General features: G+C 47.0%; 10 protein-coding genes across 10 annotated transcripts; 5 read left to right on the forward strand and 5 right to left on the reverse strand.

Moving 5' to 3' along the window:
• Window positions 1-82: 82 nt before the first annotated feature.
• Window positions 83-1,731, forward strand: MCYG_01237 (conserved hypothetical protein; the record flags this gene model as incomplete). Its single annotated transcript, XM_002851087.1, has 3 exons — window positions 83-112; window positions 307-589; window positions 734-1,731. 3 exons carry the CDS (start codon window positions 83-85, stop codon window positions 1,729-1,731), a joined length of 1,311 nt encoding a protein of 436 aa, XP_002851133.1.
• A 466-nt stretch (window positions 1,732-2,197) lies between these two features.
• MCYG_01238 (lupus La protein) lies at window positions 2,198-3,623 on the reverse strand (the record flags this gene model as incomplete). The annotated part of the gene is made up of 3 exons (XM_002851088.1): window positions 2,198-2,357; window positions 2,438-3,183; window positions 3,244-3,623. 3 exons carry the CDS (start codon window positions 3,592-3,594, stop codon window positions 2,198-2,200), a joined length of 1,257 nt encoding a protein of 418 aa, XP_002851134.1.
• A 1,741-nt stretch (window positions 3,624-5,364) lies between these two features.
• On the forward strand, window positions 5,365-7,895 carry MCYG_01239 (chitin synthase D; the record flags this gene model as incomplete). Its single annotated transcript, XM_002851089.1, has 3 exons — window positions 5,365-5,409; window positions 5,476-5,642; window positions 5,852-7,895. 3 exons carry the CDS (start codon window positions 5,365-5,367, stop codon window positions 7,893-7,895), a joined length of 2,256 nt encoding a protein of 751 aa, XP_002851135.1.
• Window positions 7,896-8,930: 1,035 nt separating this feature from the next.
• Window positions 8,931-11,262, forward strand: MCYG_01240 (heat shock protein 70; the record flags this gene model as incomplete). Its single annotated transcript, XM_002851090.1, has 5 exons — window positions 8,931-9,005; window positions 9,082-10,188; window positions 10,272-10,553; window positions 10,667-10,981; window positions 11,041-11,262. 5 exons carry the CDS (start codon window positions 8,931-8,933, stop codon window positions 11,260-11,262), a joined length of 2,001 nt encoding a protein of 666 aa, XP_002851136.1.
• A 737-nt stretch (window positions 11,263-11,999) lies between these two features.
• MCYG_01241 (3-ketoacyl-CoA thiolase) lies at window positions 12,000-13,470 on the forward strand (the record flags this gene model as incomplete). Its single annotated transcript, XM_002851091.1, has 4 exons — window positions 12,000-12,094; window positions 12,158-12,338; window positions 12,417-12,993; window positions 13,046-13,470. The coding sequence occupies 4 exons, from the start codon at window positions 12,018-12,020 to the stop codon at window positions 13,468-13,470; spliced, it is 1,260 nt and encodes a 419-aa protein (XP_002851137.1).
• A 116-nt stretch (window positions 13,471-13,586) lies between these two features.
• MCYG_01242 (ubiquitin/metalloprotease fusion protein) lies at window positions 13,587-14,636 on the reverse strand (the record flags this gene model as incomplete). Its single annotated transcript, XM_002851092.1, has 1 exon — window positions 13,587-14,636. One exon carries the CDS (start codon window positions 14,634-14,636, stop codon window positions 13,587-13,589), a length of 1,050 nt encoding a protein of 349 aa, XP_002851138.1.
• Window positions 14,637-15,016: 380 nt separating this feature from the next.
• MCYG_01243 (conserved hypothetical protein) lies at window positions 15,017-16,103 on the reverse strand (the record flags this gene model as incomplete). Its single annotated transcript, XM_002851093.1, has 4 exons — window positions 15,017-15,101; window positions 15,171-15,197; window positions 15,258-15,694; window positions 15,801-16,103. The coding sequence occupies 4 exons, from the start codon at window positions 16,101-16,103 to the stop codon at window positions 15,017-15,019; spliced, it is 852 nt and encodes a 283-aa protein (XP_002851139.1).
• A 786-nt stretch (window positions 16,104-16,889) lies between these two features.
• MCYG_01244 (conserved hypothetical protein) lies at window positions 16,890-17,990 on the reverse strand (the record flags this gene model as incomplete). Its single annotated transcript, XM_002851094.1, has 2 exons — window positions 16,890-17,872; window positions 17,969-17,990. 2 exons carry the CDS (start codon window positions 17,988-17,990, stop codon window positions 16,890-16,892), a joined length of 1,005 nt encoding a protein of 334 aa, XP_002851140.1.
• A 346-nt stretch (window positions 17,991-18,336) lies between these two features.
• MCYG_01245 (DASH complex subunit ask1) lies at window positions 18,337-19,853 on the forward strand (the record flags this gene model as incomplete). Its single annotated transcript, XM_002851095.1, has 4 exons — window positions 18,337-18,424; window positions 18,503-18,591; window positions 18,674-19,640; window positions 19,705-19,853. The coding sequence occupies 4 exons, from the start codon at window positions 18,337-18,339 to the stop codon at window positions 19,851-19,853; spliced, it is 1,293 nt and encodes a 430-aa protein (XP_002851141.1).
• Window positions 19,854-20,698: 845 nt separating this feature from the next.
• Window positions 20,699-24,373, reverse strand: MCYG_01246 (chimerin 1; the record flags this gene model as incomplete). Its single annotated transcript, XM_002851096.1, has 6 exons — window positions 20,699-21,195; window positions 21,253-21,348; window positions 21,404-23,545; window positions 23,608-24,132; window positions 24,194-24,224; window positions 24,293-24,373. The coding sequence occupies 6 exons, from the start codon at window positions 24,371-24,373 to the stop codon at window positions 20,699-20,701; spliced, it is 3,372 nt and encodes a 1,123-aa protein (XP_002851142.1).

Here is a 24,373-nt window from a genome sequence, read left to right on the forward strand (position 1 = left end):
CTGTTTGGTAGGCTGGGATCGCCGAGAAGCTGCATAGGCGACCTTTTCTCTAGCTAACCGCGGCCGAGCTGCCACCGTCAAAATGGCTATCATTAATACAAAGGAGACGGATGTGAGTCTTTATGCTAGTCTGGAGAAGTGACAGTTGGTAATATTTGTCTCGGCTTCATATATCAAATCAATCTCTTAACTATTGGAGTTCTGGATCTTGGGTATAACAATATTATAGTTGTATCATCCATATTTCTACCAACCGCCATATAACGGGCTTGTATCAATTTCCCTTGACTGATATTAGTTGCGTAGGATTCCCGAAAGACATACACCTGTTCAACTATGGAAGAAAGAGCCTTGATACCAGTGACATTTCCACGAGATAACCCGACTATCTCATACTGGCAGGATCCGCCAGATGAGATCGCTGACCTTCGTTCGACCGCTGAACTTCCCCAGGATGCAGATATAGTTATCATCGGCTCCGGTATTAGTGGTGCATGCATTGCATACAATATCCTTGCTCGGTCGCCAAATACAAAAGTGGTCATTTTAGAAGCCAGACAAGCGTGTAGCGGTGCCAGTGGACGAAATGGTACTTATACCCGTAATGGTTCATAGATAGGCATATCATCTCCAGATGAGAAAAACTGTTCTAATCAGATTCGATACTTAGGTGGTCATACGAAAGCAGCTTCATATATAACATTTGCTACACATGCGGCTGCCGTGGGAATAGACGAAGCAGTCAAGATCGCGAGACTAGAGTACGATACCATCAAGCAAGTTCATGCATTTGCTAGGGAGCATGGCATTTCTTGCGATAGCCGCGAACTAGAAACCGTGGATATTATCTACGACCAAACGGTCTGGGGTAAATTGGTGCAAGCCATCGATGTAATGCGAAAAGCCATGGGGGAGGACGACCCTGCTAGCAAGTATACACTCTGGAGCAGCAAGGATGCAGAGGAAAGGTTTCTATGCAAAGGAGCCGTTGGTGCCATTACCTACGAAGCTGGAAGTCTCAGTACATATAAATTTGTGATCGGGGTGTTGAGATTGTGTCTGGAAAAGGGTGCAAATCTACAGACCGGAACTCCTGTCACTGGCATCACTTCAGCTTCAGAGGACAATGATAAACAGTGTTGGGCCATCTCGACTCCACGAGGCAGACTTTTTGCTTCCAAGGCCGTTATGGCGACGAATGGCTATACAGCTGCCTTGTATCCTAAGCTGCAAGGCAGGATTGTGCCATTAAAGGGGCATATTACTGCACAACGACCTGGAGCAAACATGCCAACGGATGGCCTCTCTCACACATACTCTTTTATATACGCTGGCGGCTTCGATTATATGATTCCCCGTCCAAAGGGATCCAAGTTTGCGGGAGATATCGTGATAGGAGGCGGGTTTACTAAAAGTAAAGACCGAGGATTATCTGAATATGGAACCACGGATGATACCACACTTGCACCAGAGATCAGTGAATATCTGACCAGGAGCACGGAGAAGTTCTTCGGCGATAACTGGGGTCAGGACGACCCTGAGGGTAGAGTACGGCGGGAGTGGACCGGGATTATGGGATATAGCACTGATGGGTTCCCATGGGTTGGTGACGTTGCCGGAGAACCTGGGTTGTATATCTCTGCCTCATTCCAAGGACACGGTAATGCTGCTTCCTCCTCTGTTGCTGGCTTCTCATTTATCCACCGTCTACTAACATGTTTCATACCATAGGCATGGTGATGTGCTTTCTATGCGCAAAAGCGCTAGTAAGCATACTGTTTAATGATGACAGAACATCCCTTTCTACTTGGTTTCCCAATGCATTCCAAGTCACACGCTCGCGATTAAACCTGTAAGTCACAAAGGTATCAGTTGCATGCCACTAGGCCTAGGTCATATAGGTACAAGATAGAGGTCAAACAAATACATTGATGTATGAAGAGGAAACCCCAAAGCCGACCCAGGTATTTCTTTTGTAAGCTTTTTTGACTTGGAAAAATGAAGTTGAATCCCATCACGCCAGTTTAATGAGAATGAAGTATGAGATGCATATAAAATCAGGCCCGCCAATATGATGGAAGGTAAGTCATGGCAAGAAGGTACATCAAATGGAACTAAAAATTAGCCTCATATGTTCTGAAATTGCAAAACTGATGCGCAAATCAGGAATAGAGTGGTAAGGAGGCAGGGATACTGTTTAGCTGTCTTTGGCATCAACTTTCTTAGCTGGTCTCTCCTCCGTGTTATCGACAGCCTTTGCGCCAGAGTCGTCCTCTCGGCTGCGCTTCTGGCTATTAGAGTTGCCGTTTTGTTGTGATTCGGCCTTGTTATTAGAGACCTGAATGACAGGGACGCCACTATATATCAAAAAGGTCAGAAACACGTTTATGCGAATTGTACATCATCGATTTGCAAAAAAAGAAGTTTAAGCACATACCGGCTATCCTTTTCGGCTTCTGGGCGTTTTGCCTGAGCCTCCCTTTCTCCGTTGCGGTCGCCATTGTTTCGATCACCACGGCCGCGACCGCCGCCACGACCGCCTCGGGCTCCTCGAGCACCGCGACCTCCACGGCCTCCACGGCCTCCTCGACCGCCTCGACCGCTACTGGGCTTTAGACGGCCAGCTTCTATTTCCTTGATCTTCTCGTCGCAGTACTGCTTTTTGCTTTTAATCATTAATTCAGTGGTTCCTTTCCACTTTGGCTTTGGGTCAAGAGCCAAGAATGCCTTCTGAAGGTCTTCAGTTTCAAACTCGACAAAGACGCTACCTTTGAAGGTCTTGTCTATGGCGCGCCGAAGACGAACGGCGTTTGTGGGCCCGTAGGGAGTGAAGAAGGCCTCAATGTCAAACTGCGTGCTGGGCTCCTCTTCACCGAAACCTTTGGCGTAGATGCTGCGGTTCATGGCTTTATCTTCGAAGATCTTAACGGCAGAGACATCAGGCGTCTCCTTGATAACATCCGGAAGAGGTATCTTCCGGCGGACAGATTTGTCGTCATCTACCAGCTCAACAACTTCTGAGGTCCTGAGGGCTTCGACGATGGCACTGAAAGGCTGGAAGCGGCGCATTCGCTTGAATGAATGGAGAAGCGAGAGCTCGACGGGTTTATTTTCACTACCACCCACTTTGGAGAGAAGGAATTTGTCCATGGGAAGATTGGAGTCAGAGAAGTAGAATTCAACCTGTAGATATATTAATTAGCAAAAGCGGAATCAAATGCAACAAGGGACAGGAGAACACACCTGTTTTCTAATCTCGACCGGATCATCTGTCTCCTCTAGGGAGGCAGCATCCGACTTGATATTGTCACGGTAGTTAATGCGCACCCCTCCACGGCCACGGCCACGTCCGCTTCCCCGTCCCTTCTGAGTCCCTGAGGCTTCCTTTGCCTTTTCACTTGACAGGGCCTCCTCACCCAGCAGCTTCGCAGCTTCAACAATCTTATCTTCTTCCGCTTTTTCAGCGTCTGCACTGTCTGGCTTGCTGGCCTCGTCCGGCTTGAGTTCTGCAAGGACATCCTTCACGTCCTGTTCGGCGGCGGCATTTGGGTTGGTCGCCTCTGTGACGGCGGTTATTTTCTGCTCTTCCGCCATTCTAATTGTATCCTGGGTAAGTGAGCTTGCGCTGCTATAGTAGATGTGTTCAGTTAGTTGAAGCTCAAACACCACCCGAAAAAAAAAAAAAGAAAACTGATATCACAGCCACGCAAATGCCTGTGCAGCAGACTAAAGATGCAGAATAGATCAAAATGAATGCAAATACCTTTTATAGATGTATTTGATGGTTTATCTCTTCTGCTTGTTGGCTGAAGTGATATCCCAATGCTCTCTCCAGTTGTTTTATAGAGAAGAGCAAAGCTTCGCGCTTTGAAAGCTGCAAAAAAAATGACACACAGATTTTCTTTTTGGTGATGTAACGTTAATACAAATATTTCAGTGCAGATTACATTATTCATGCTGTATATTACAGTACCGTACAAATATGTATTTTTCCTTGGCCACTTTATTTATCGATAAAAGGGATTGAATTGTTTGGAGTCTGTCAGGGCCTAAATATTAAGAAGTAACTCGTTCATTCGTTGAGATGCAAACCTTCAAAGGTATCGAAGGTGATTGGCCCGGCGACATGTGCGACATTGATGGAAATCCTCGACTAGAACCAAGCAATTGACACTCGACCAATGCATCGTGTGCGATGCACTGCAACCTGGCTATTGTTATCATTGGGCTTTCTGACAGGCTGGCAGAGTCCATCGAGACGGCAAAACCCAACGAGAAATAAACCCGCACCCAAGAGACTTCTTACCAATGCGGCCTGTCTGCGAGATCGATCTGAGACATGGCCTGCGACTTTGCGTTACCGGCTGGTGGCAAGCGGGCTTCGATCTTTCCAGTTGCAAGTCAAATGCATAACGAATTAATATTTGTATCTTCCCCCTGGCCCCATGATTTGTTGGCTGTGTTCATGTGCTGGCCGTTGCGGGGCCCCTGTATATAATATCCTGAAGCCGGTAAACCACAACCTGGGTGGCTATGGAGAAAAGACGGCCTGTCACATAACGGGAACCCTGAGAGCGAAAGATCTGATTAGCATTCTAGATGCATATTTATCTGCGATGGCACGCTGCCAGCGGAAAGTGAAACATCTCCATAGCGATTGCCCACGGATCGTACCTATAATGCACTTAGCCTCTGGATATCTTTTTCTTTTTTAAAAAGTCGCAACCCCAGCAGCGAGGCCTGCGCTTTCTTTCGCTCTTATATTTAACTCAAGGGATGGACTCTGGTCCGGGCCTGGCAGCTTTGGTCCTCGGGCTTCGTCGTTGAGATACTTCTTCGTCTTTGTGCCTGTCGCTCCGGAGTATACCATCGGTCAGAAGGGTGACTAGTATTCCTAGTTGAATAGCTCTTAAGGATCTTTTATTATTTTCTTCCTTCTTTTCGCTGTTTGGCTTGAATGTTGTTTCTGATGAATACTATGGCTTGAAGGGCTTTTCTTTTCGACGTTGGACGTTGTTGATACCAAAAAGAGACATCATCGAAGCGGAACTTCACCTACAACACCACCAAACTCCTTTCATAAACAGCGATACAGATACCAACATACATCTTTTAACGGCCCCATAACTTTTCTTATTCTACTGAAACTTCTGCCAAACCTCCCACTTTTTGCAGCTGGGGCCACAATCTCTGGATAGCCTTTGAAGGTCTGCGTCGGTCGAACCACACAATCATCTCAAAAGCGAGTATCGATATCCGAACTACTTGGGGACGACGGGGCTATACATTGACGCCACCTGCGAGCTAACTAGCCGTTGAGGGCCCTTGGAGGGAGGATATTCGCCATTTCCGCAGCGCTACACGATGGTAGACTACGACGAACTGTTGACAGTATGGCCTCTCAAGGATGTATGCTGCCCCCTCGCCTATACCTCTTAGGAATCGAGTACATGGGTTAATGATATCTTTATTCAGATCATCTATGTGGCAATTATTGGGCCTGTAATGCTCGCTGCATTTCTGGAATGGTTTCTGTGGCTTGCGGCCTTCTTATACTGCCTATATAAAGTGTTTGTGAAAGCAGAGCATACAAGCGTCCGGGTTCTCGCAATCGTGATGATGGTAGCGTTTACTGCGCTACGGTTAGTTCTCACACCCTAGAGCCCTTGAAGTTTTCACATCTAACGAGGATGATTAGAGGCATATTTCTTCCAGTGATGGTCGTCACACTGCCGCTGCCATCTACGATAACACAGTATTTCCCAGCTCGGCTGGTATCCTTTCTACAGTGGTTTGCCTTTTGGACATTTGCCGTTTTGCTCATCGTGCCGTGGCTGTTCTGCGTCTATAGGCTGGTTACGAACTCACTTGGTAGGACTAAGCGCATCAAGGAAGTTCTCGATGATAAGACAGCGCCCAAAACAGTTGTCGTCATGCCAGTCTACAAGGAGGCACCGGATGTCCTACTCAAAGCTGTGAATTCTGTCGTCGAATGCGACTACCCCCCTCAATGCATCCATGTCTTCCTCTCATATGACGGTGACCAAGTGGATGAATCATACCTTGCTGTTGCGGGCCATCTCGGCATTCCACCCAACCTTAGGAGATATCCAACCAGTATAGATGTAACCTACAAAGGCGCAAGAATCACGCTCTCTCGATTCAAACATGGAGGAAAACGTCATTGTCAGAAACAAACATTCCGGCTGATTGATAAAGTCTACGCAAAATATCTGATACAAAATGACAACCTATTCGTCCTATTCATAGACTCTGATTGTATCCTCGATCGTGTGTGCTTGCAAAACTTTATGTATGACATGGAGCTCAAACCAGGAAGCAAGCATAACATGTTGGCGATGACTGGAGTGATCACATCAACGACTCAGAAGAACACACTGATCACACTACTACAAGATATGGAATACATCCATGGGCAGCTGTTTGAACGATCTGTAGAGTCGGGCTGTGGTGCGGTTACCTGTCTTCCCGGTGCTCTTACGATGCTTCGGTTCTCTGCCTTCAGGAAGATGGCAAAGTATTACTTTGCCGATAAAGCTGAACAATGTGCCGATCTTTTCGACTTTGGCAAATGTCATCTGGGAGAGGATCGCTGGCTTACGCACCTGTTTATGATTGGAGCTAGGAAAAGGTACCAGATTCAAATGTGTACCAGCGCATTTTGCAAAACGGAAGCAGTGCAAACTTTCAGAAGCTTACTGAAACAGCGAAGGCGTTGGTTCTTGGGTTTTATCACTAACGAGGTGTGCATGCTTACCGATGCAAGGCTATGGCGCCGATACCCACTGCTATGCGTTGTCAGGTTCATGCAGAACACAATCAGAACCACCGCGTTACTGTTCTTTATCATGGTCATCTCGGTGATAACCACGTCTAACAAGATACAGAATCTTCCTGTTGGATTCATTGCCGTCTCCCTTGGATTGAACTACTTACTCATGTTCTATTTTGGATTAAAGCTTCGCCGATTCAAGGCTTGGTTATACCCGATCATGTTTCTTTTGAACCCATTCTTCAACTGGCTTTATATGGTTAACGGAATATTCACTGCCGGCCAGAGAACATGGGGTGGTCCGCGAGCTGATGCGGCAGCTGCTGATAACAATACATCTCCATCTCAGGCCGCCGACCAAGCTGAGGCTGCTGGGGACGAGCTCAACGTAGACTTGGGCACATTCCCCCCTACTGCTGAAGGTAAAGAGCCGGTTCCAGTCCAGCCACCTGAAGTAGCCGAGGGTCGTTTTGCTGCCCCAGTTCTGGGCCCGAATGGCTGTTATGAGACTACCAACGCATCCGGAGTCACTCTGCCTACGCACTATACAAACGGTGGATTGGAATCGCGCCTCTCCCTAGATTCTACCTACACATCGGGTTCAAGGGCCACATCGATAGGCTGGCCATGCGGTGTGGAGTATCTCATAGATGAGGACAGGAGAAACGTGTTTATGAATGCAGAGGACCAGAAGAAGGTGGAAATGGCTCGACGAAGCGGCATCCGCGGCAACCGTGAGTTCTCCATGAGCGAGTTCGACACGGGAGTCTCACCCAGCCGCGAACGCCCGGGCTCACCCGCTCTTAGCTCCCCAGCAAGCCTAAGGAGCATATCTTATGACTTCCCTGCCGCTGAAGGGCCGTTGGGGAGTGCACCTTTTGCCAGCCCAGAGCGTCCCAGACGAGCGCGCACGGCAGGGAGCCCACTCTCCAGACGGCACTCGGACGGGCCTGTCATTGAGGAGAGGAGACACGACTCCGCCAGCCTTCGCCGCGAGAGCCTGGCATTGGAGACTGACGACGAAGGGACATCGGAAGAGAAACGGGGCAGACGTCGAAGGCGTCTAACCAAGCCTCCTCCGGACGATATCACGACGAGATGACAATAGACTTACGCAGCAGCTTCTTCTCTTTTTTTTTTTTTTCTTCCTTGGCTGTAACCAGCTTGCTCAAAAGTAGACTTAGAATAATGTGAGATGTATACCTAGGACGTATCCTCCATCCATCTCTATCCATCAGCGTCTTTTCTATCTTCGTCTTCCTCCTTCTAGCGACAGCCAGAAGCTTCGATCACGTGCTGCCAAGCCTAAAGCGCCAGCAAAAAAGTGAAAAAAAGTGAAAACTTGTGACGACAAAGCAAAGAAGAAAAACCGCCGCATAAAAAAAAAACATCTTCTTCCAACCCTTGAGAAAGCTCATCTTCATACCAGAAGGGCGTCTTCTCTCAGCATACACTGTTGAGTGTCCGTTACAGACAGCTTGACCGGCGATTGATCAGAGAGAATAGAATTAAAAAAAAAAAAAAAGTAAGTGGGATCTGCTTTTGTCCACCGCCGCCTCTTTCTTTGGTTGCCCCTCCATATTTGATATCTATCTTGATATTGGTTATCTGGGAGATGGTTCAGCTACCGACGTTAGCGCTGGCTTCTTCTCTTCTGGAAATCTGAATTTCGTTTAAGAGGCATCGAGAAAGGGATTACGGACGCATATTCGTTTTCTATGTCTCCTTTTCGCAATGCGAGGGTGGGGGACCATCGTTATCTCTCGCGTTGATACGATGGCCTCTTGCCTCTCCCACGTCCGTCCACCAGTCTTCCAGCTTATAACGGGAAAACCAACGGCAGGGAGAGACATGGATTTGAGGAATGAGTGCAATTGATATTGTCTGGGTCTTCGTGTTGTGTGTGGCGTTGGCCTTTTCACACCGATCAAGCGGAAAATACCACACCGTAACCGCGTCGATATTTTATTTTTATTTCTGTCTTTTTTCATCCCTCTGCGAATTTTACTTGTGTTCCATGGTGGCTGGTGTTGATTATCACTACCTTTCTTCCGGATGCAGTCGTTGCTAACCAGCCCCAGTTTGATTTTTTTAGATACCCGAAGTGAACATATTTTAAAGCGTACCTTCTGCCACTATGAGTGTCGTCGGTATCGACTTTGGTGCTCTTAGCACTAAGATCGGTGTTGCTAGGAATAAGGGCATTGATATCGTACGTTTTTTATCTCCGGTCGATGCTAGGTTCATCTCTCACTGACTAAAAGTTCCTCTTTGTCGGAGCCCCTTAGGTCACAAATGAAGTTTCCAATCGATCTACCCCATCCCTCGTTGGATTTGGACCAAAGAGCAGATATATTGGCGAGCCAGCCAAGACACAGGAAATTTCCAACTTGAAGAACACCGTTGGCTCTTTAAAACTGCTTGTCGGCAGGCAATTCAATGATCCTGACGTCCAGCTGGAACAGGAATTCTGTTCTGCCAAACTCGTAGACGTCAATGGCGAGGCTGGTGCCGAGGTCAGCTACATGGGCAAGAAGGAGCAGTTTTCTGCCACCCAACTCGTGGCTATGTACCTCACAAAGATCAAGTCCACCGCAGCCGCAGAGCTAAAACTGCCTGTTTCTGATGTCGTGCTCAGTGTGCCACCATGGTTCACTGATGCCCAGCGCCGTGCACTCATTGACTCTGCCTCGATAGCTGGCCTGAACATGCTGCGCCTTATCAACGACACTACCGCCATTGCACTCGGCTATGGTATCACAAAACTGGACCTCCCAGCCGAAGGCGAGACCCCTCGACGTGTTGCATTTGTCGACATTGGTCACTGCAACTACTCTTGTGCCATTGTTGAGTTCAAGAAGGGAGAGCTCAACGTCAAGGGAACTGCTTGGGACCGCCATTTTGGAGGCCGAGCCCTAGACAAGGTCCTCGTGGATCACCTGGCCAAGGAATTCAAGGAGAAGTTCAAGATTGACATCAAGACGAACCCCAAGGCAATGACCCGAACCTTTGCAGCTGCCGAAAAGCTGAAGAAGATCTTGTCCGCCAATGCCCAGGCCCTTATCAGCATCGAGTCCATCATGAACGATGTCGATGTTCGTGCCATGGTTAAGCGTGAGGAACTGGAGGAGATGATCCAGCCGCTACTTGACCGCATCACTGTCCCTCTCGAGCAGGCTCTCGCCGAGGCCGGTCTTAAGCCTGAAGAGATCGACAGCATCGAGATGGTTGGTGGATGCACTCGTGTCCCTTCGGTCAAGGACGCCATCAGCAAATTCTTCGGCAAACAGCTCTCCTTCACCCTTAACCAGGATGAGGCTGTTGCTCGTGGCTGTGCCTTCAGCTGTGCTATCCTGTCTCCAGTTTTCCGTGTCCGTGACTTCTCCGTGCACGATGTTATTAACTACCCTATCGAATTCACCTGGGAGCAATCCCCTGATATCCCAGATGAGGCCACCTCTTGACTGTCTTTAACAAGGGCAATATCATGCCATCCACCAAGATCCTTACCTTCTACCGCAAGCAGCCGTTCGACTTGGAGGCCCGCTACTCCAAGCCAGAGTTGCTCCCCGGCAAGACCAACCCCTGGATTGGACGCTTCTCTGTCAAGGGTGTCACCGCTGACCCCAACTCTGACTTTATGATCTGTAAACTTAAAGCCAGACTCAACTTGCACGGTATTCTGAACATTGAATCTGGATACTACGTGGAAGATGTTGAGGTCGAGGAGCCGATTCCTGAGGAAAAGAAAGAAGGCGAGGTAAGTTTATCCTTTATGCCGGCGTTTCCCCCATGCCGCTAACTCATATCCCTTTTCCGGTATCCCCCACGACAAAGAGCGTGTTTTCTAACATAAGAAAACTGTGGAAACAGACCATGGATACAGACGATGCCAACGGCGAGGCCGAAGCCAAACCCAAGATGCGCAAGGTCAAGAAGCAACTCCGCAAGGGCGATCTCCCTGTTGTTATCGGTTCTGCCTCGCTTGACCCTGCCGTCAAGGAGAAGTTGGCCGAGAAAGAGAACGCCATGTTTATGGAGGACAAACTTGTCGCCGACACCGAGGATAAGAAGAACGAGCTCGAGTCATTCATTTATGAGCTCAGAGATAAGGTCGATGGCATCTACGCCGATCACGCCAGCGAGGAAGAAAAGGAGAAACTGAAGGCCAAACTCACTGCCACGGAGGTATGTTCAATTATATAATTCATGTTTGCAGGACCGCTTTGGCTAATATAAGTTTCCAGGACTGGCTTTATGAAGATGGTGAAGATACCACCAAGGCCGTCTACATGTCTAAGATGGATGACCTCCGTTTCCTTTCTGGGCCTATCGTGCAACGCTATCTCGACAAGCTTGAGGCAGAAAGGCAAGCAGCCGCCCCAAAGAAACAGGTTGAAATAAAGGGTGACACCGGCATGGACGACGCCGATGCGAACGGTGACTCCAAGATGGAGGAAGTCGAATAAAGTACACATATGATAAAATGTTTATGAGATGACCTTTCTTTTTTTTCTTTAGCATTCATGACTTCTTGGAGGCTGCTGTTCTATACTACCTGCACAACCCACCGTTCCCCTGGCTCTGCAACCCTACCCTTCATCTGTTCCACATCTCCCTACAATGCAATGAATCTTTTCTTGCTATTGCTTTTCTTTTCTTTAATATCGACGTCATCCTCTCACCACTCGCCAAAGACGGGTATAATGATCACAACCACAAAGGTCAAAAAGTGTTAAACAACGTTTTCTTTACACGGATAGAGGAATGCAGAATGGAATTTTATTAGAACTCATCGTAACATCAGCTTATACATACGTAGACGCTTTTCTCTTCTCTTGCTCCTCCCCCGGCTTTATCTCGGCGTTTAAAAGTAGCCGAAAGAGGAAATTGCCTCGGCTCTTTCACGGCAACTTTTTTTCCTCGCAAAGAATAAGAAATATAAATATCAAAACTGACAAGCCCGCGTTCTTCCTCTCTGTCTCTGTCTCTCTGTCTCTGTCTACAAATTCATATGCTTCTTCTATCTCTTCGCCCATATATACCTGAGCTACTTGCTGAGTGACCGTCCCCCGTTCTAAACCCCAGTTTTTGACTAGTTCCACCTCGTATTGCACTTATAGCTCCGAGGTCCCCTCATTCCATTTTCTTCTTATTTCTTCGTTCTCTTCTCGATCTTCTCCTTTTCTCTATCTTACGGTATATATAATTAGCACCTGTCGAAATGGCTACTGCAAGATTGAATGCTGTACTAGCTCAGCTTAAGCCTGCTACCGGCGGAAGCAGTGCTGTCCAGAAGATGTAGGCACTCGTTTTCAACCTGACTTCATAGGCTTGAATAGTTGCTGATTTATGGCTGAGCAGTACCCAAAAGAATGCGGACGACATTGTCATCACCCTTGCGGCACGAACGCCTATGGCCCGCGGCTTCAAGGGAAGCTTCAAGGACACTGAGCTTGATTATATCGTATATTCTCTTTTAAAGGAAGTGGTTGCTCGCTCTAAAGTGGACCCAAGCCTCATTGAAGATGTCGTTATGGGATGCGTATGGAATCCGTTTCCTTTTCTTTTCTCTTATTTCTCACCGTTTTGTTCGATTATTAACTTGTCTCCCAACAACTAGTCCAACAACGAGCGCGCATCTAGCATAATTCGCGCTGCATCTCTTGCAGCTGGAATTCCATATACCTCTGGCGCTTCAGCCGTCAGCCGATTCTGCTCCTCCGGCCTCTACTCTATTCAAGATGTCGCCAACCAAATCTCCAACGGATCAATTGAGATCGGTATTGCTGTTGGCGCTGAATCCATGACCAAGGGACCCGCTAGAAAGCCTGACTCGTTTGCGCCGGAAGTTCTCGCCAACCAGGATGCGGCAGACTGCTCTCAGCCTATGGGTCAGACATCCGAGAATGTCGGCGCCGACTTTAACATCTCTCGTGAGGCCCAGGACCGATATGCGGTCGAGTCTTTCCGTCGTGCGGAAGTGGCTCAGAAGGCTGGCAAATTTGTCGACGAGATCATTCCGGTCACCACTAAAGTCAAGGATCCTAAGACCGGAGAAATGAAGCAAGTCACCGTTACTCAGGATGAAGGGCCAAGGTACGGAACCACCTATGAAGCATTGAGCAAGATCCGCCCGGCTTTCCCCCAATGGGGCACTCGAACTACCGGTGGTAACGCTAGTCAGATTACCGATGGCGGTGAGTATCCCTCTACACATGCTGAAGACCGCAAAAACTAACCATGAAATAGCTGCTGCCGTTCTCCTCATGAAGCGCTCCAAGGCTGAAGAACTCGGTCAACCAATTATCGGCAAATTTGTCGGTGCTACTGTTGCTGGAGTCCCACCACGCATCATGGGGATTGGCCCATCTATTGCCATCCCCAAGCTTCTCTCTAAATTCAACCTACGCAAGGAAGATATCGATATCTTTGAGATTAACGAGGCCTTTGCTTCCATGGCCGTCTACTGCATCAACACTCTTGGCCTTGACCATGCTAAGGTTAACCCATGTGGAGGAGCTATTGCCCTCGGCCACCCACTTGGCTGCACTGGCACAAGACAAGTTTGCACCATCATGAACGAGGCCAAGAGGCAAAATGCAAAGGTCCTGGTTACCAGCATGTGCATTGGAACCGGACAAGGAATGGCTGGACTGTTTGTTAATGAGCAGTAGATTATTGTTCTTCGTTCATTCATTTAATGTAAAAGGTGCCTGTTGGATATAGAATTCATGAATTATGTTCTTTCCATCGTCTCTTCTCTTTCTTAATGTGGGTATATATATATTCATCAGGGGTTGTCTGGCTCCTGGCCAGACCCAGAGCTGTCGCCGGTTTGCTCCTGGTGACTAGACTTAGACCCCATATTCGCCATTCTTGCTTCGGCTGCGTTGGCCAGAATCTCTCGCCTGCTCAGCCCCTTCTCAGAACTACTCGGCTTTCCAGATAAACCACCGAGAACAAACTCACCTCCGGTCCACCCACCATGGTCCACAACCCCTTGGGCGTTCATATCCTCCCAATCGACGGGATTATAAAATTCCTGATCACTAACACTTCGCCCCTTATTTCCCCAATAATCAGCCCTCTCAACTTCCTTCTCAATCTGTCCCGTCAAGTTCCAAAAATCTCGATCATGATCACTAAATTCACAGTGCGCTAGCTCATGGCAGAGAGTCTTTCGTATAGTTCTATAGTCCCGGTATCCATCATACGCATCCGTTCGAAGGCGGAGTTCAATCACCTCCCCTTTATTCCGATTCAGGCCAAGCGTACGTGACGACATTGTCGTGTGTTGGGCTGGGTCCATTTCAGTAAGTAGGGGTATTGAGAATTGGTGGCGAGCCATCGCCTTGCGAATTCCGGGATCATCACGTAGACGGGCTAGAAACGCAAGGCTGCGTTCGGGGTTGGGTAGGTATGGAAGTGGTAGTAGCTTATGGAATGTATATTGTGATGACGATGACGGCTGTTGGCGCGAAAATGGTTTTGCGGGCTTAATTATTGACTTGCGAGCGGGAGATGAAGACACGGGTCTCTTTAATGAATCTATTTCTCCACTGGTACTACCAAGAAGTGTTATTTTGCCGCGAGGGGAGTGTAGAGGTAGGGAAGATAGGAGCGTCGGCGGAAACGGAGGCTTTTGCAGGCCTGGTTTAGGTGAAATAAGCAGTTTCTGGTTCTGTGATGGGATGGACAGTTTCTCTGAAAGCTCATCTGAGAGGTCTTGAAGAGTCGAGTCGTTTGGCAGCGATATAGAGTGAGTGCTTCCTTGATGGTGAACCGTTATAGTGATACTGCTCTGCTCGTCTGAGCTGGCTTGCACATCGCTGGGATCCATGGTAAGCGTTAGTTAAGCGGATTTCTCATAACAAAGCTAGTACTTGGTGCGGGCCACTGTTCCCTCAGTCAATATATCAGCTATATATACAGAGAATCAGTCTCATCTTGACCTCGTAATCATGGCTGTTGACTAGAAAGATATCGAAAGCCTTTGAAGAAACGCTGGACTGGACTGCTTAGTAATACTCGGACTTAAAGTGGATTTAAGCTTGCCGAGGCTCAAAACGAGGTTTTGTTTTGCCTAAAATGGGAAGAATATCAGAAACATCTACGAAGACGATGAAAATGTGCCTTGCGGAGAAGGGAATGTAGGGAGTTCGCAAATAACAATATCTATGATGTTGACTATATACCTAGTCGCAGGACTACTTCATATAACTAGCATCCTGAGTACCAGCAAGCTCTACCATATCCAATCCCAACATCTACCCAATCAGGTTCGTTGGCACCACTGGCCGGGTTTCTAAGAACTGAATATAAGTCTTTCACTATAGAACGTCTTGGGTTTGTCTAAGGTGAAACCGGAACCCACTCTTGCCGGCTCGTACTCCAGAAATGGCTATCCACGACATATTAGCATCTGGTCATAAGCCTACGGGTAGTGAAAGTGTCTACTCACTTCTCATACTCAGTCCTCCTGAGAGAAGCGTTACCATATTCTGTGACTAGAATATCAATATAATTGAAAGGTACACTTGCAGGGACTCCTTCACATGTACTTTTGCGCAATGGATAGATGTCAACTTCTCGATACCTGTGGAAGTTTTTATCACCTAGCACTCCAGGCTCTGTATCACGGTTTAATTCGCTGATCCCTGTGATATCGGTAAAGATACCACTGGAAATATCCGTCCATCGCGCATCAATGATATTTTGGCCGTCACCGCGTCCTCTCTCTCTCGAAGCTGGGTTGACATCTAGTAGATATTGCCGTTTATTTCCGTGACTCGGCATTGTCCCAGTATAATTATAAACCGTCTGGTTAAGATAGTCACCAAGGTATTCGAGGGTCTCGGAGCTGACTTGCGTATCCACATCCCAGTCCCATGGAAGCATCTGTTAACGTAGAAATAGGTTAGCCTCTATTTTGTTGTGGATTCTCGCATTTTTCATCAACTTCCAACAAAAGGATCGGATGGATAGACCTATAGTCCTTCCTTACCTTTCCATTCCACCACCAACCAAGTAGTGTTCCATGGGCTATCCAGGTTTCTAGTCCGTTTTCCTGAAAGAATTGCAAATACGCTCGAATCATATCCGTCAAGCCCTCAATTCGATCTGCCGGCGGCACTACTCCTTTGAAGAATCTACTATCATAATGGCGAAGAGTGTCACCCATTCCCGGTTCGTCGAAATACTTATCAAGATTCCTCTTCCTTGGACTCGCTGTGGCTTCAGAAACGGCCATGATAACATGACTTATAAAGAACGGCACAAACAACAAACACGCCCTTATAGCCTTCATCTTCGCTCCGTAGACACCTAGATGTACTAGCGCACGGCGCCTATTTCTGGAGGCATTTGCTAGGAGGTGGCCTGGTAGCACTGCCTGCTGTTGCAGGAAATAAGTATATGGATATCAATGTCTCAAAACGATAATTGTCCTCGCATGGGAGGCCCAGGCATACACAAGTAACAATAAATGGGCAAAAGAAAGAATGAGTCTTCTGTAAGTATTTTCGTCATTATGTGTCTTCCCCAACGATGCTTCACATGGTCGCGTGCTCCTTCTGCCATTACCTCCAGATAAGGTGCTGTTCGACCATGGTTCAGAGCAGGTCTAAGCCGTAGTTTCTACGGTAAGGCGACCAGCTCGCTTGATTCCATAGGTGAGAGGTGATCTATAATGCTGGCTCGCATGGTTAAAACTTGGTTCAACCAGGTCAGTACATTGCCTCCTTGAAACGAGAGAGGTGGCAAGAAGAAAACTCGATAGGATATGGTACTGTATGAGGTAATTTGTATAAATTCTGAATTCAGACCGATGCTATTAGTAACGCTACGAATACAAAGAATGACCGAACCTACAATCCAACTATCAGAACTACTATCAATATATAAAGAAGAATCCTATATAGTTTTGCACCTGTTAAATCCAGGACACCGAGCATATTTGAAACCCAACAAAAGAGGAAAACTGGCACGAGATGAAGAGATTCTGGGATCTGTATGTTGTGCCGAAGATGTAAATGAAATGATATGTGTTGTTGGCCCATATCTCTCCATTCAAAAATAAAATAAAATAAGCTATTCAAGCGTGGCCTCCATCATTGCTACTGATGACACTACCAACCTCAGACCAGCTGACCGGTGTGTAGACTTCCTCTCGCGATCGGCCAAGATCACTAATTGAGTCGTCCGAGGCTGACTCGAAAGGATCGTTGTCTATATGGCTCAGATTTGAAGCAATGGATGGAGCAGATGAAGGTTGACTTGTGGGGGTGTGAGTGCCATCTGCATCAAAGATAACTCTTTCTGACTGAGAGGCTGCCTGGTTGTGATGGTCCGGATGGGCGTAGTAAAAATCTGATTCCCCGTCCTCTGTATGGGCGGTGTTATCCTGTACGGGTATTTCTTGTTCACTTATGTGAATGGAAGCTTGGAAGTCGGTACCCGGGAATTCAGACGTTGGGGTTAAATTTATCAAAGATTCGGAAGGGTGGTGGGAGGGTGTCTCTGAGCCTAGCGTAGAGGCACGAGACGAGCCCATTTGCACATTCTCTATAAGGGCACGGCATTGGTCTGGATCAATACTCGGGATAACCACGGACATTGACTGTGAAGTAGTATTTGGATCGCCTTGTTTTACATTCACGGGAATTACCCGCGACATGTCAGGCATGTCAATCGCTGAAGACTTGGAGATTAACTTCTCGGGTTCCCTGTCAAACACTTTCGTATCCTTCAGCCGACCCTCGCTATCCACAAGTTTATCAAAACTGCTCATGCTGCCTTCTGAGGTAGCACGTCGTTTTGCCGTCAGCAGAGCATGACGTCTCATGATTTCTTCTCTGGCTTTTCGTCGTCTTTCTTCAGCCTCTAGTCCAGTGGCCTCGGTCATAGATATGTCATCTCTCAAAGATGTACGTTGCTTTTCCGGGCTGATACCGTCCCCTAGGCTATGTAGAGCAAGAGCTATCTTGCGTCGAGATGTGTCGAGCCATCTTTTTACCTCTGGACTCTCATAAGCTGCAATTCCAGCCGCAACAATGACTGTAACTGTAATCACAATGCCTAATACCAAAGCTATTGTTACCACATCATCCAAACACCACATATACACAATGGGGAGACGCTTTATGAGACAGTGAGCCTTCGACAAGTACTAACCTTTTGCCAGAGGGGCTGTCATATCGGAGAGTATGGGGTGCGGAGTTGGACGGGAACGGTTCTATGTCAGACTTTTCGACGTTCTTCCTTATCCAGCAGTCAGTATCAGCTGTTTCGGATACTAATTACCTCTCACACCAGTCACTTAACAGCAATCGGCCTCAGTGGGTGGTTTAATGGTTGTTGCCTTTTGCTTCTCAACTTTTGCCGTCCATCGTCATAACCGCGGCTTATGTCATGATTATATAAGCCCTTATCGCCAGCCCTAAACGCCAAACTCTAATCCCCCCCCCTAAATCTACAACGTTTTGACGCGCATCAAAAGACATCAACAAGTAAAGGACATCTTGGTGTCTTTCTCCGACAGAATGTCCCACCCTCCCACATTACAACGGAATCTAACTCTAACAGAAGAGTTAGAGAAGCTTGAACAGTCTATTACTCTGACATTGCAAGGTATGCTACATCAGGTTTCAATATAGAGCAGCTGGTCTTGACAGCTACAGCTAATATATTTCGCCTATATAAACACAGAAATCGACTCCAATTTCAATAGAGCCCATCGAATCGTCACATCTAGCATTATACCAATTGTTGAACAGTACACGGAAAATTCCAAGGATGTATGGGAGGCCTCAAAGGTATAGACACAATTTACTGCAACGTAGCGGCCCCAAAATATCCGTCTGACCCAATAGCTATTAGTTCTGGAAACAATTCTTTGAAGCAAGTGCCAACGTTTCATTGTCTGGCTATGAGGAACAACCACCGAACGAAGAAGGCCAAGAGACAACCATTAATGCCGACACAACTGCCACGGCTGATTCGACATATCAAGAAGAGACTGGGTCATATGCCACGCCGTCTTCGGAGCATATAGTGATAGATCATAAGATTAAAAACGAGGATGACCCCGACTTTTCGACCCTTTCGTTATCACCGTCGCATAGCCCTCCGCGTACCAGAAGTATACCGCCCCTTGCTTTAGATGACAATGACACCACGTCACGCATGGAGTACTCCTCAGCCTTTGACCAACATGGAGAAGAAGATTTACCTGCTGTTGAGTCGCCCCTCCAGCTCTGTGGCCCAGAACCAAGAACACCTGGGAAGGGCAAGCAGCCCGAATATAATGATATTGCCACACCCAATACTTCTTCATCCACCGTATTTAATCCTATATCGAAATTTAACCTGTCCACGGCTCTAAAGGGAGACAGGGCTGACCCTCTTATGCACCGTGTTCTGGATAAAACATACCGGGTTCAGGCAACCCCACTCGCCAGTTCACGCAAGTCTACCATCAATAAGGGAACTAGTAAATTTGGCACTACAACTCCCCCTACTTCACGGTATAAACTAGATGAGTCCCCTCTCTCGAGTCCAGAGCTAGAAGCCCCCAAATTACATACGGAGTTATTCGATTCCCCAATGATCCGTCGAAGCACTATTAAACGCAACACAAGCAAGACTCGCACTCCTGCGGCTAGCATATTAGCTACGCCCTCAAATAAGAATAGGGGAGATCCAAAACAGTGGGATAGCGATGAGGAATTTAATCATGGTGGATATGCAGATGACGGCGATGAAGATGATACGGCGCCCGTTGACTTCAGTCCCCCGAAAACTATGCAGTTCCATGTACCGCAAAGCCGGCTGCTGAAAACTCCAGGTATGCTATCCTAAATTTCCCTATGGATATCGAATGTTACTTACGTATATTATCAACACTATAGCAAAGGAAGCTTCTAAACGCATTGTTTCGGATTTACTTTACACTGCTGGTGGATGTGAGCTGACTGATGATCTGGATAACATTTATGATAACCCAGACAACAGCCCAAGCATCGTTCGCCGCTCTGGCCTAGATGATGAGACATTCTGAACTTAGATACATCATAATGCAATATGAATATCCCTTGGCTTGGTAATTGACGCGTTAACGTGTATTAAATACCCGGAAACTAGGGGTACCAAGTATATACAAGACAGACCCTTTATAAGACGTAGTTTCTATGGAAAATATCCATACAGGCAAAGTGCAAAAATATAGTAGATCTACTATCATATAATTAATCATTCTTGCTATTAATCCCTAGCGACTAAATGGCTAGCAAAGAAGTGAAGGGTATTTGGATAGGAAAGGCATAAACGAGTAGCACAAAAGGGGTAACAACATGTCAAAAAAAAAAAAAAAAAAAAAAACCAACAGGCACAAGAACAAGGCCAAGAACAAGTGAAATCGTCATGACTGCAGAAGGACATTAGGGGGATAAATAAATAATATAAAGGGGGGGCAGGGTAAAAATCACATTCCAGTCTGGGCCAGCAGAAAATTGGTATGATTCCCAAATTTGTATTTCAGCCCCTTACTTCCTTTCCATTTCTGCCTTGCACAACTGAAATGGAATAATATGGCTAAAAAATGGACGGAGAGGGGAGAAGGGGAATGCATGGTACGGTGTAGCCGCTGTTGAAAAAAAAACGACAGGACAACAAATGATCAAGTGCAAAATCGATAAGAATAGTTAGGTTTTAAAAAAACGTAATGCAGAATTATCCTCTCCGAACCTCCTTTCCCGCAGCCGTTTTGCTCTTTCCAAGGAAAAAAAAAATACTGTTGTTTGAGAGGCTGTAACTTGAGCAGCTATAGATTTTGCCCTAGCTTGAGTTCGCCATAAGCACGATTAAACACTCTGGTAATCTTGAGATTTCGGCTATTGCCATTGATCACTCTTCAATACCCATGAATATGTCTTGGCAGTTCTCTACCATGAACTGGATCGTTTCGTTCTTTTTCTGGACATCCGTCATTTCACGACTCAAGCTCTCCGGACGTAAGATTGTAGGTGCAAAAACAACGGCGATGTTAAGACTGGTCATGAGATTTTCCTTCTCGCGATCAACGACACGTTTCAAGTGGAAGACGAGGAACTCTAAAACGTCCCTATGAACGCGGGGGAGCTCTTGAAGAGCCTGCTGAATCATCTCGATTCTTGCAGAAATGGGCGTCACATTTGTTGCTTCAAGAAGAATATCATACACTGGGTATGTGACCAAGGGAGTTGGGAGCATTCGGAAATACTGTTTGAGAGTGGAGGTGATGGCGTTTATATCAAGGTCGGGATCCGATATATCGTAGTCGCGAGAACGCTCAAAACCTTCACGAATAGTTTGAACTTGGGAACTTCCTCCAGACTTTCGGTAAATGCCTTCCACGTCCATTCCTGCAAAAATATATAAGCAAATGTCTGTATACATCAGTACGACCTGAGGATTCTTACCTCGAAGCTCAACTTCCTCGATACAACGCATGACAATACTAGGTATGACAGCTTTCTCAATTTCCAACCGTTGCTCCAGCTCTCCACCAAAAAGGCCTAATACAAATTAGCACTACTCAGAGAGGAAAATAAATAAGGTATATATGCTTACTCGTTGGCGTATCTAACCCCGGAGAACTGCCGTTAGACTGCCCCTTCCATGGAGTAGGTTTACCTTTCTGATTCCCAAAGAATCCAAACCCTTGCCGAGATGGGTCCTGCGTTTGCGAGCGCGGCATGCCTGATCCATTACTTTCTTGCTGAGATGTGGAGATAATGGAAGAGTTATCATTAAGTTGACCTTCTCGTTGGTATAAGAATGCACCCTTGAGACCCTTGGTGACTCCCTTCGCAACATTCTGGCCCTTCTTCCAGGTGAATTTCTTGGGTTGTCCTTTGCGGATATTCACGACATGAGGGCCTTGAATGACAGTTGCTGGTTCGGCTTCTTCCGGCACCGTCACGCTAGAGTTGGATGCTACCGCTTCATAGGGCGTTGAGCGTGCCTCTAAAGAGGTGCTAGACTTGTCCTTCTGGTGAGAGTATATTCCCAGGCCGTTTGGAGTTTGCCGGTTACTACCACTGGATGTATTTGAATTTGCCTTATACAGCTCTTGAATCTGATGTACCAACTGATTGTTTAGCTCTGCCAATTGAGCATTCTTCAATGACAATTGCTCAAATTCTTGGAAACTCTTGTCTTTCATCCTCCCGATGTTAGCTAATTCTTCAACCAAATCGTTGCGTTTCTGAATCAACTCCTCGATCTGTGGAGCAAAGGTATTTTTCAGGCTCTCAAGAGATTCGGCAAGATCTCGAAGAACGGAATTGCTCATCTTTCCCAGATCAAGTGGCTTATTATTTTTCTTCTCAGCTGCAATGTGTTCCTTCCATACTTCAAGCTCTCGAAGGATGATCTCCTTCTGGGCGTCTAAGAAGATCATGGTAGACCGTTTCTCCCGTAGCTCTGTGTTGACCTGCTTAATATTTACAGTAGCATTAAGCGAAGTTTCTAACTCCAAAATCTTCTGATCCTTCTCAATAACCTTTTGGCGCTCTCGTTTCAGTTCATTTCTGAGCCAGATTAATTCATCCTTGGATTCAAGGCCACTAGGGATTGGGCTACTAATGTCATTTCCAGGGTTATCTGTGCCGGGGGGAGATTTAGCTGGCCATTTGAGCTCTCGAGATAACCGTGAACCTTTGTCACTGAAACTTCTACCGTGTCGAACAGAATTCGATACTTTACGTAGGAACGAGTCCTGAGCTTGTGGATCATCACCAAGTATTCGTGCCATATCTTCATCCAGGGAGAAGTCGCCAACTGCACTATAACGGAGAAGGCCTGGAGACGATCCGGAAGACGCTTGACGCTGGGTGTCCGAAGGTAAAGTATAAGTGCTCGCACTTCCAGATGCGGATCTGGTACGTGATGGAGCTGCCGTTGCGGTTGCATTTGACTGAGTTGGTGGAGTGCTTTCGATAACCTTCGATGTTACCGATGCATAATCGGAGCTAGTAGAGGACCTAACGGTGCCCTCGGGTTTTTCCGCATGGTCTAGCGAGGGTGGTGGTATATCTTTCCTCTGGATATTCTGGTGGAGTTTGCTGCTTTCTAAGGAGTCTCCTCTCTTGGGCGGGTACTGAAGCTGGTTTGAGGGAGAGGATATCGTCCCAGGGTTGGATTTCTCGTTTGATACCTTTTTTCTTTGGTTGAAGTTAGACGATTGAGACACAAGGGCATCCTTTCCAGGAACTGAATGGCGATTAGACGACCTTTCGCCCGGGGTAAGTCGATCAGAGTTGACTTGATCCTTGCTTCTCGAAACTTCCTGTGACAACCTTGAAGTATCTATGTTCATGCTAGTTCGAGCACTATGTGAGTCAGATCGTTGGTTAGAGTTAATTGAGGGCTGAGCTTGAGGCGGCGTGACCGTTTCCTGGAGCCACTGCTGCGGGTTAGGATTAATTTGTCGCTTATCCTGATATGCGATGTGACTTGGCGATAGCATGGATGGCCCATCTCCTGTTATTCCAAGTGCACTGGAGGTTCCCCGGCCGAAGTAATCCTTAGGACCATCATTCGGTGTCATGGATGAGTTCGGAGAGCTTAAGTGTGGGGAAGCATGCTCAGATGGCGTAGGGTCAAAGGCAACAGGTATGAGAAATTCTTCATTGCCGGAGCCATCTGACCTGTGGGTTGCTACTGAGTGACGATTGCTATTATAAGTGCTTGAGGGGAGGAGTTGGTTATCTAGCAGGAATAAGTTCTCAGCTAAGGCTCATTGAAAGTCTGTGCGGGTTATTGTAACATACCTTGATGATTTGAAGAGTATGATCTAGTTCCTCGGTCCTCTTCTTGTCTAGACTGAGGAAGATGTTCTGATGTGGAATCAGAGTATATGTCAGAAGAAGACGGCGGTGGAGCACTGTTTTCAGGTACCATCATGGAAGGAGGGAGAGAAGGAAGTGATTTGTCCAGATGCATATTGGGAGCTGGAGGCTTCTGTCGTTGCGCAGCATTTCGGGCTGTCCGTTTCCTCCGTCTCGACATCAACGATTCGTGGCAGTCCATGCAAAATATACCCTGTGAAGTTCGCGCATAGCGGAGATTTTCGATCTTTTTCTTGCAGTTGCGGCACTTGAAGCACCCAGCACAAAAGGCTTGTTCGCCTGTAACAATAGCGACATCGTCAATCTTGGAGCCGCAGGAGCTGCAACTGTAGGCGCAATTTCGGCAAACGAGGGAGCCATCGCCAACCATGAGGAGGTTTACGTCGGAATCGAGGTAGGCGCCGCAGGTATGGCATCGGAAGCAGTCGATATGCCATCGGTTTCCGGCTATAACATGGTCAGAAGAAGTTGGTCGCTGGAACCACAGAGGGAAGAGAAATTCACATACCAAGTTCGAAAGCCTTTCCTTCCTCAAGGATCTTGAAGATAGAGAAGATTTTAGCATATCTAACAAAGAATACCAATAACAATCCATAGATATTCATACCTCACCACACCCTTTGCAGTGAATGGGAAAGTCATCTTGGTCATCTGGCGATTCGGTAGAGGCTGAGGCATCCATATCCAT

This window comes from Microsporum canis, genomic scaffold (assembly GCF_000151145.1).
Source record: "Microsporum canis CBS 113480 supercont1.1 genomic scaffold, whole genome shotgun sequence".
Classification (NCBI taxonomy): domain Eukaryota; kingdom Fungi; phylum Ascomycota; class Eurotiomycetes; order Onygenales; family Arthrodermataceae; genus Microsporum; species Microsporum canis.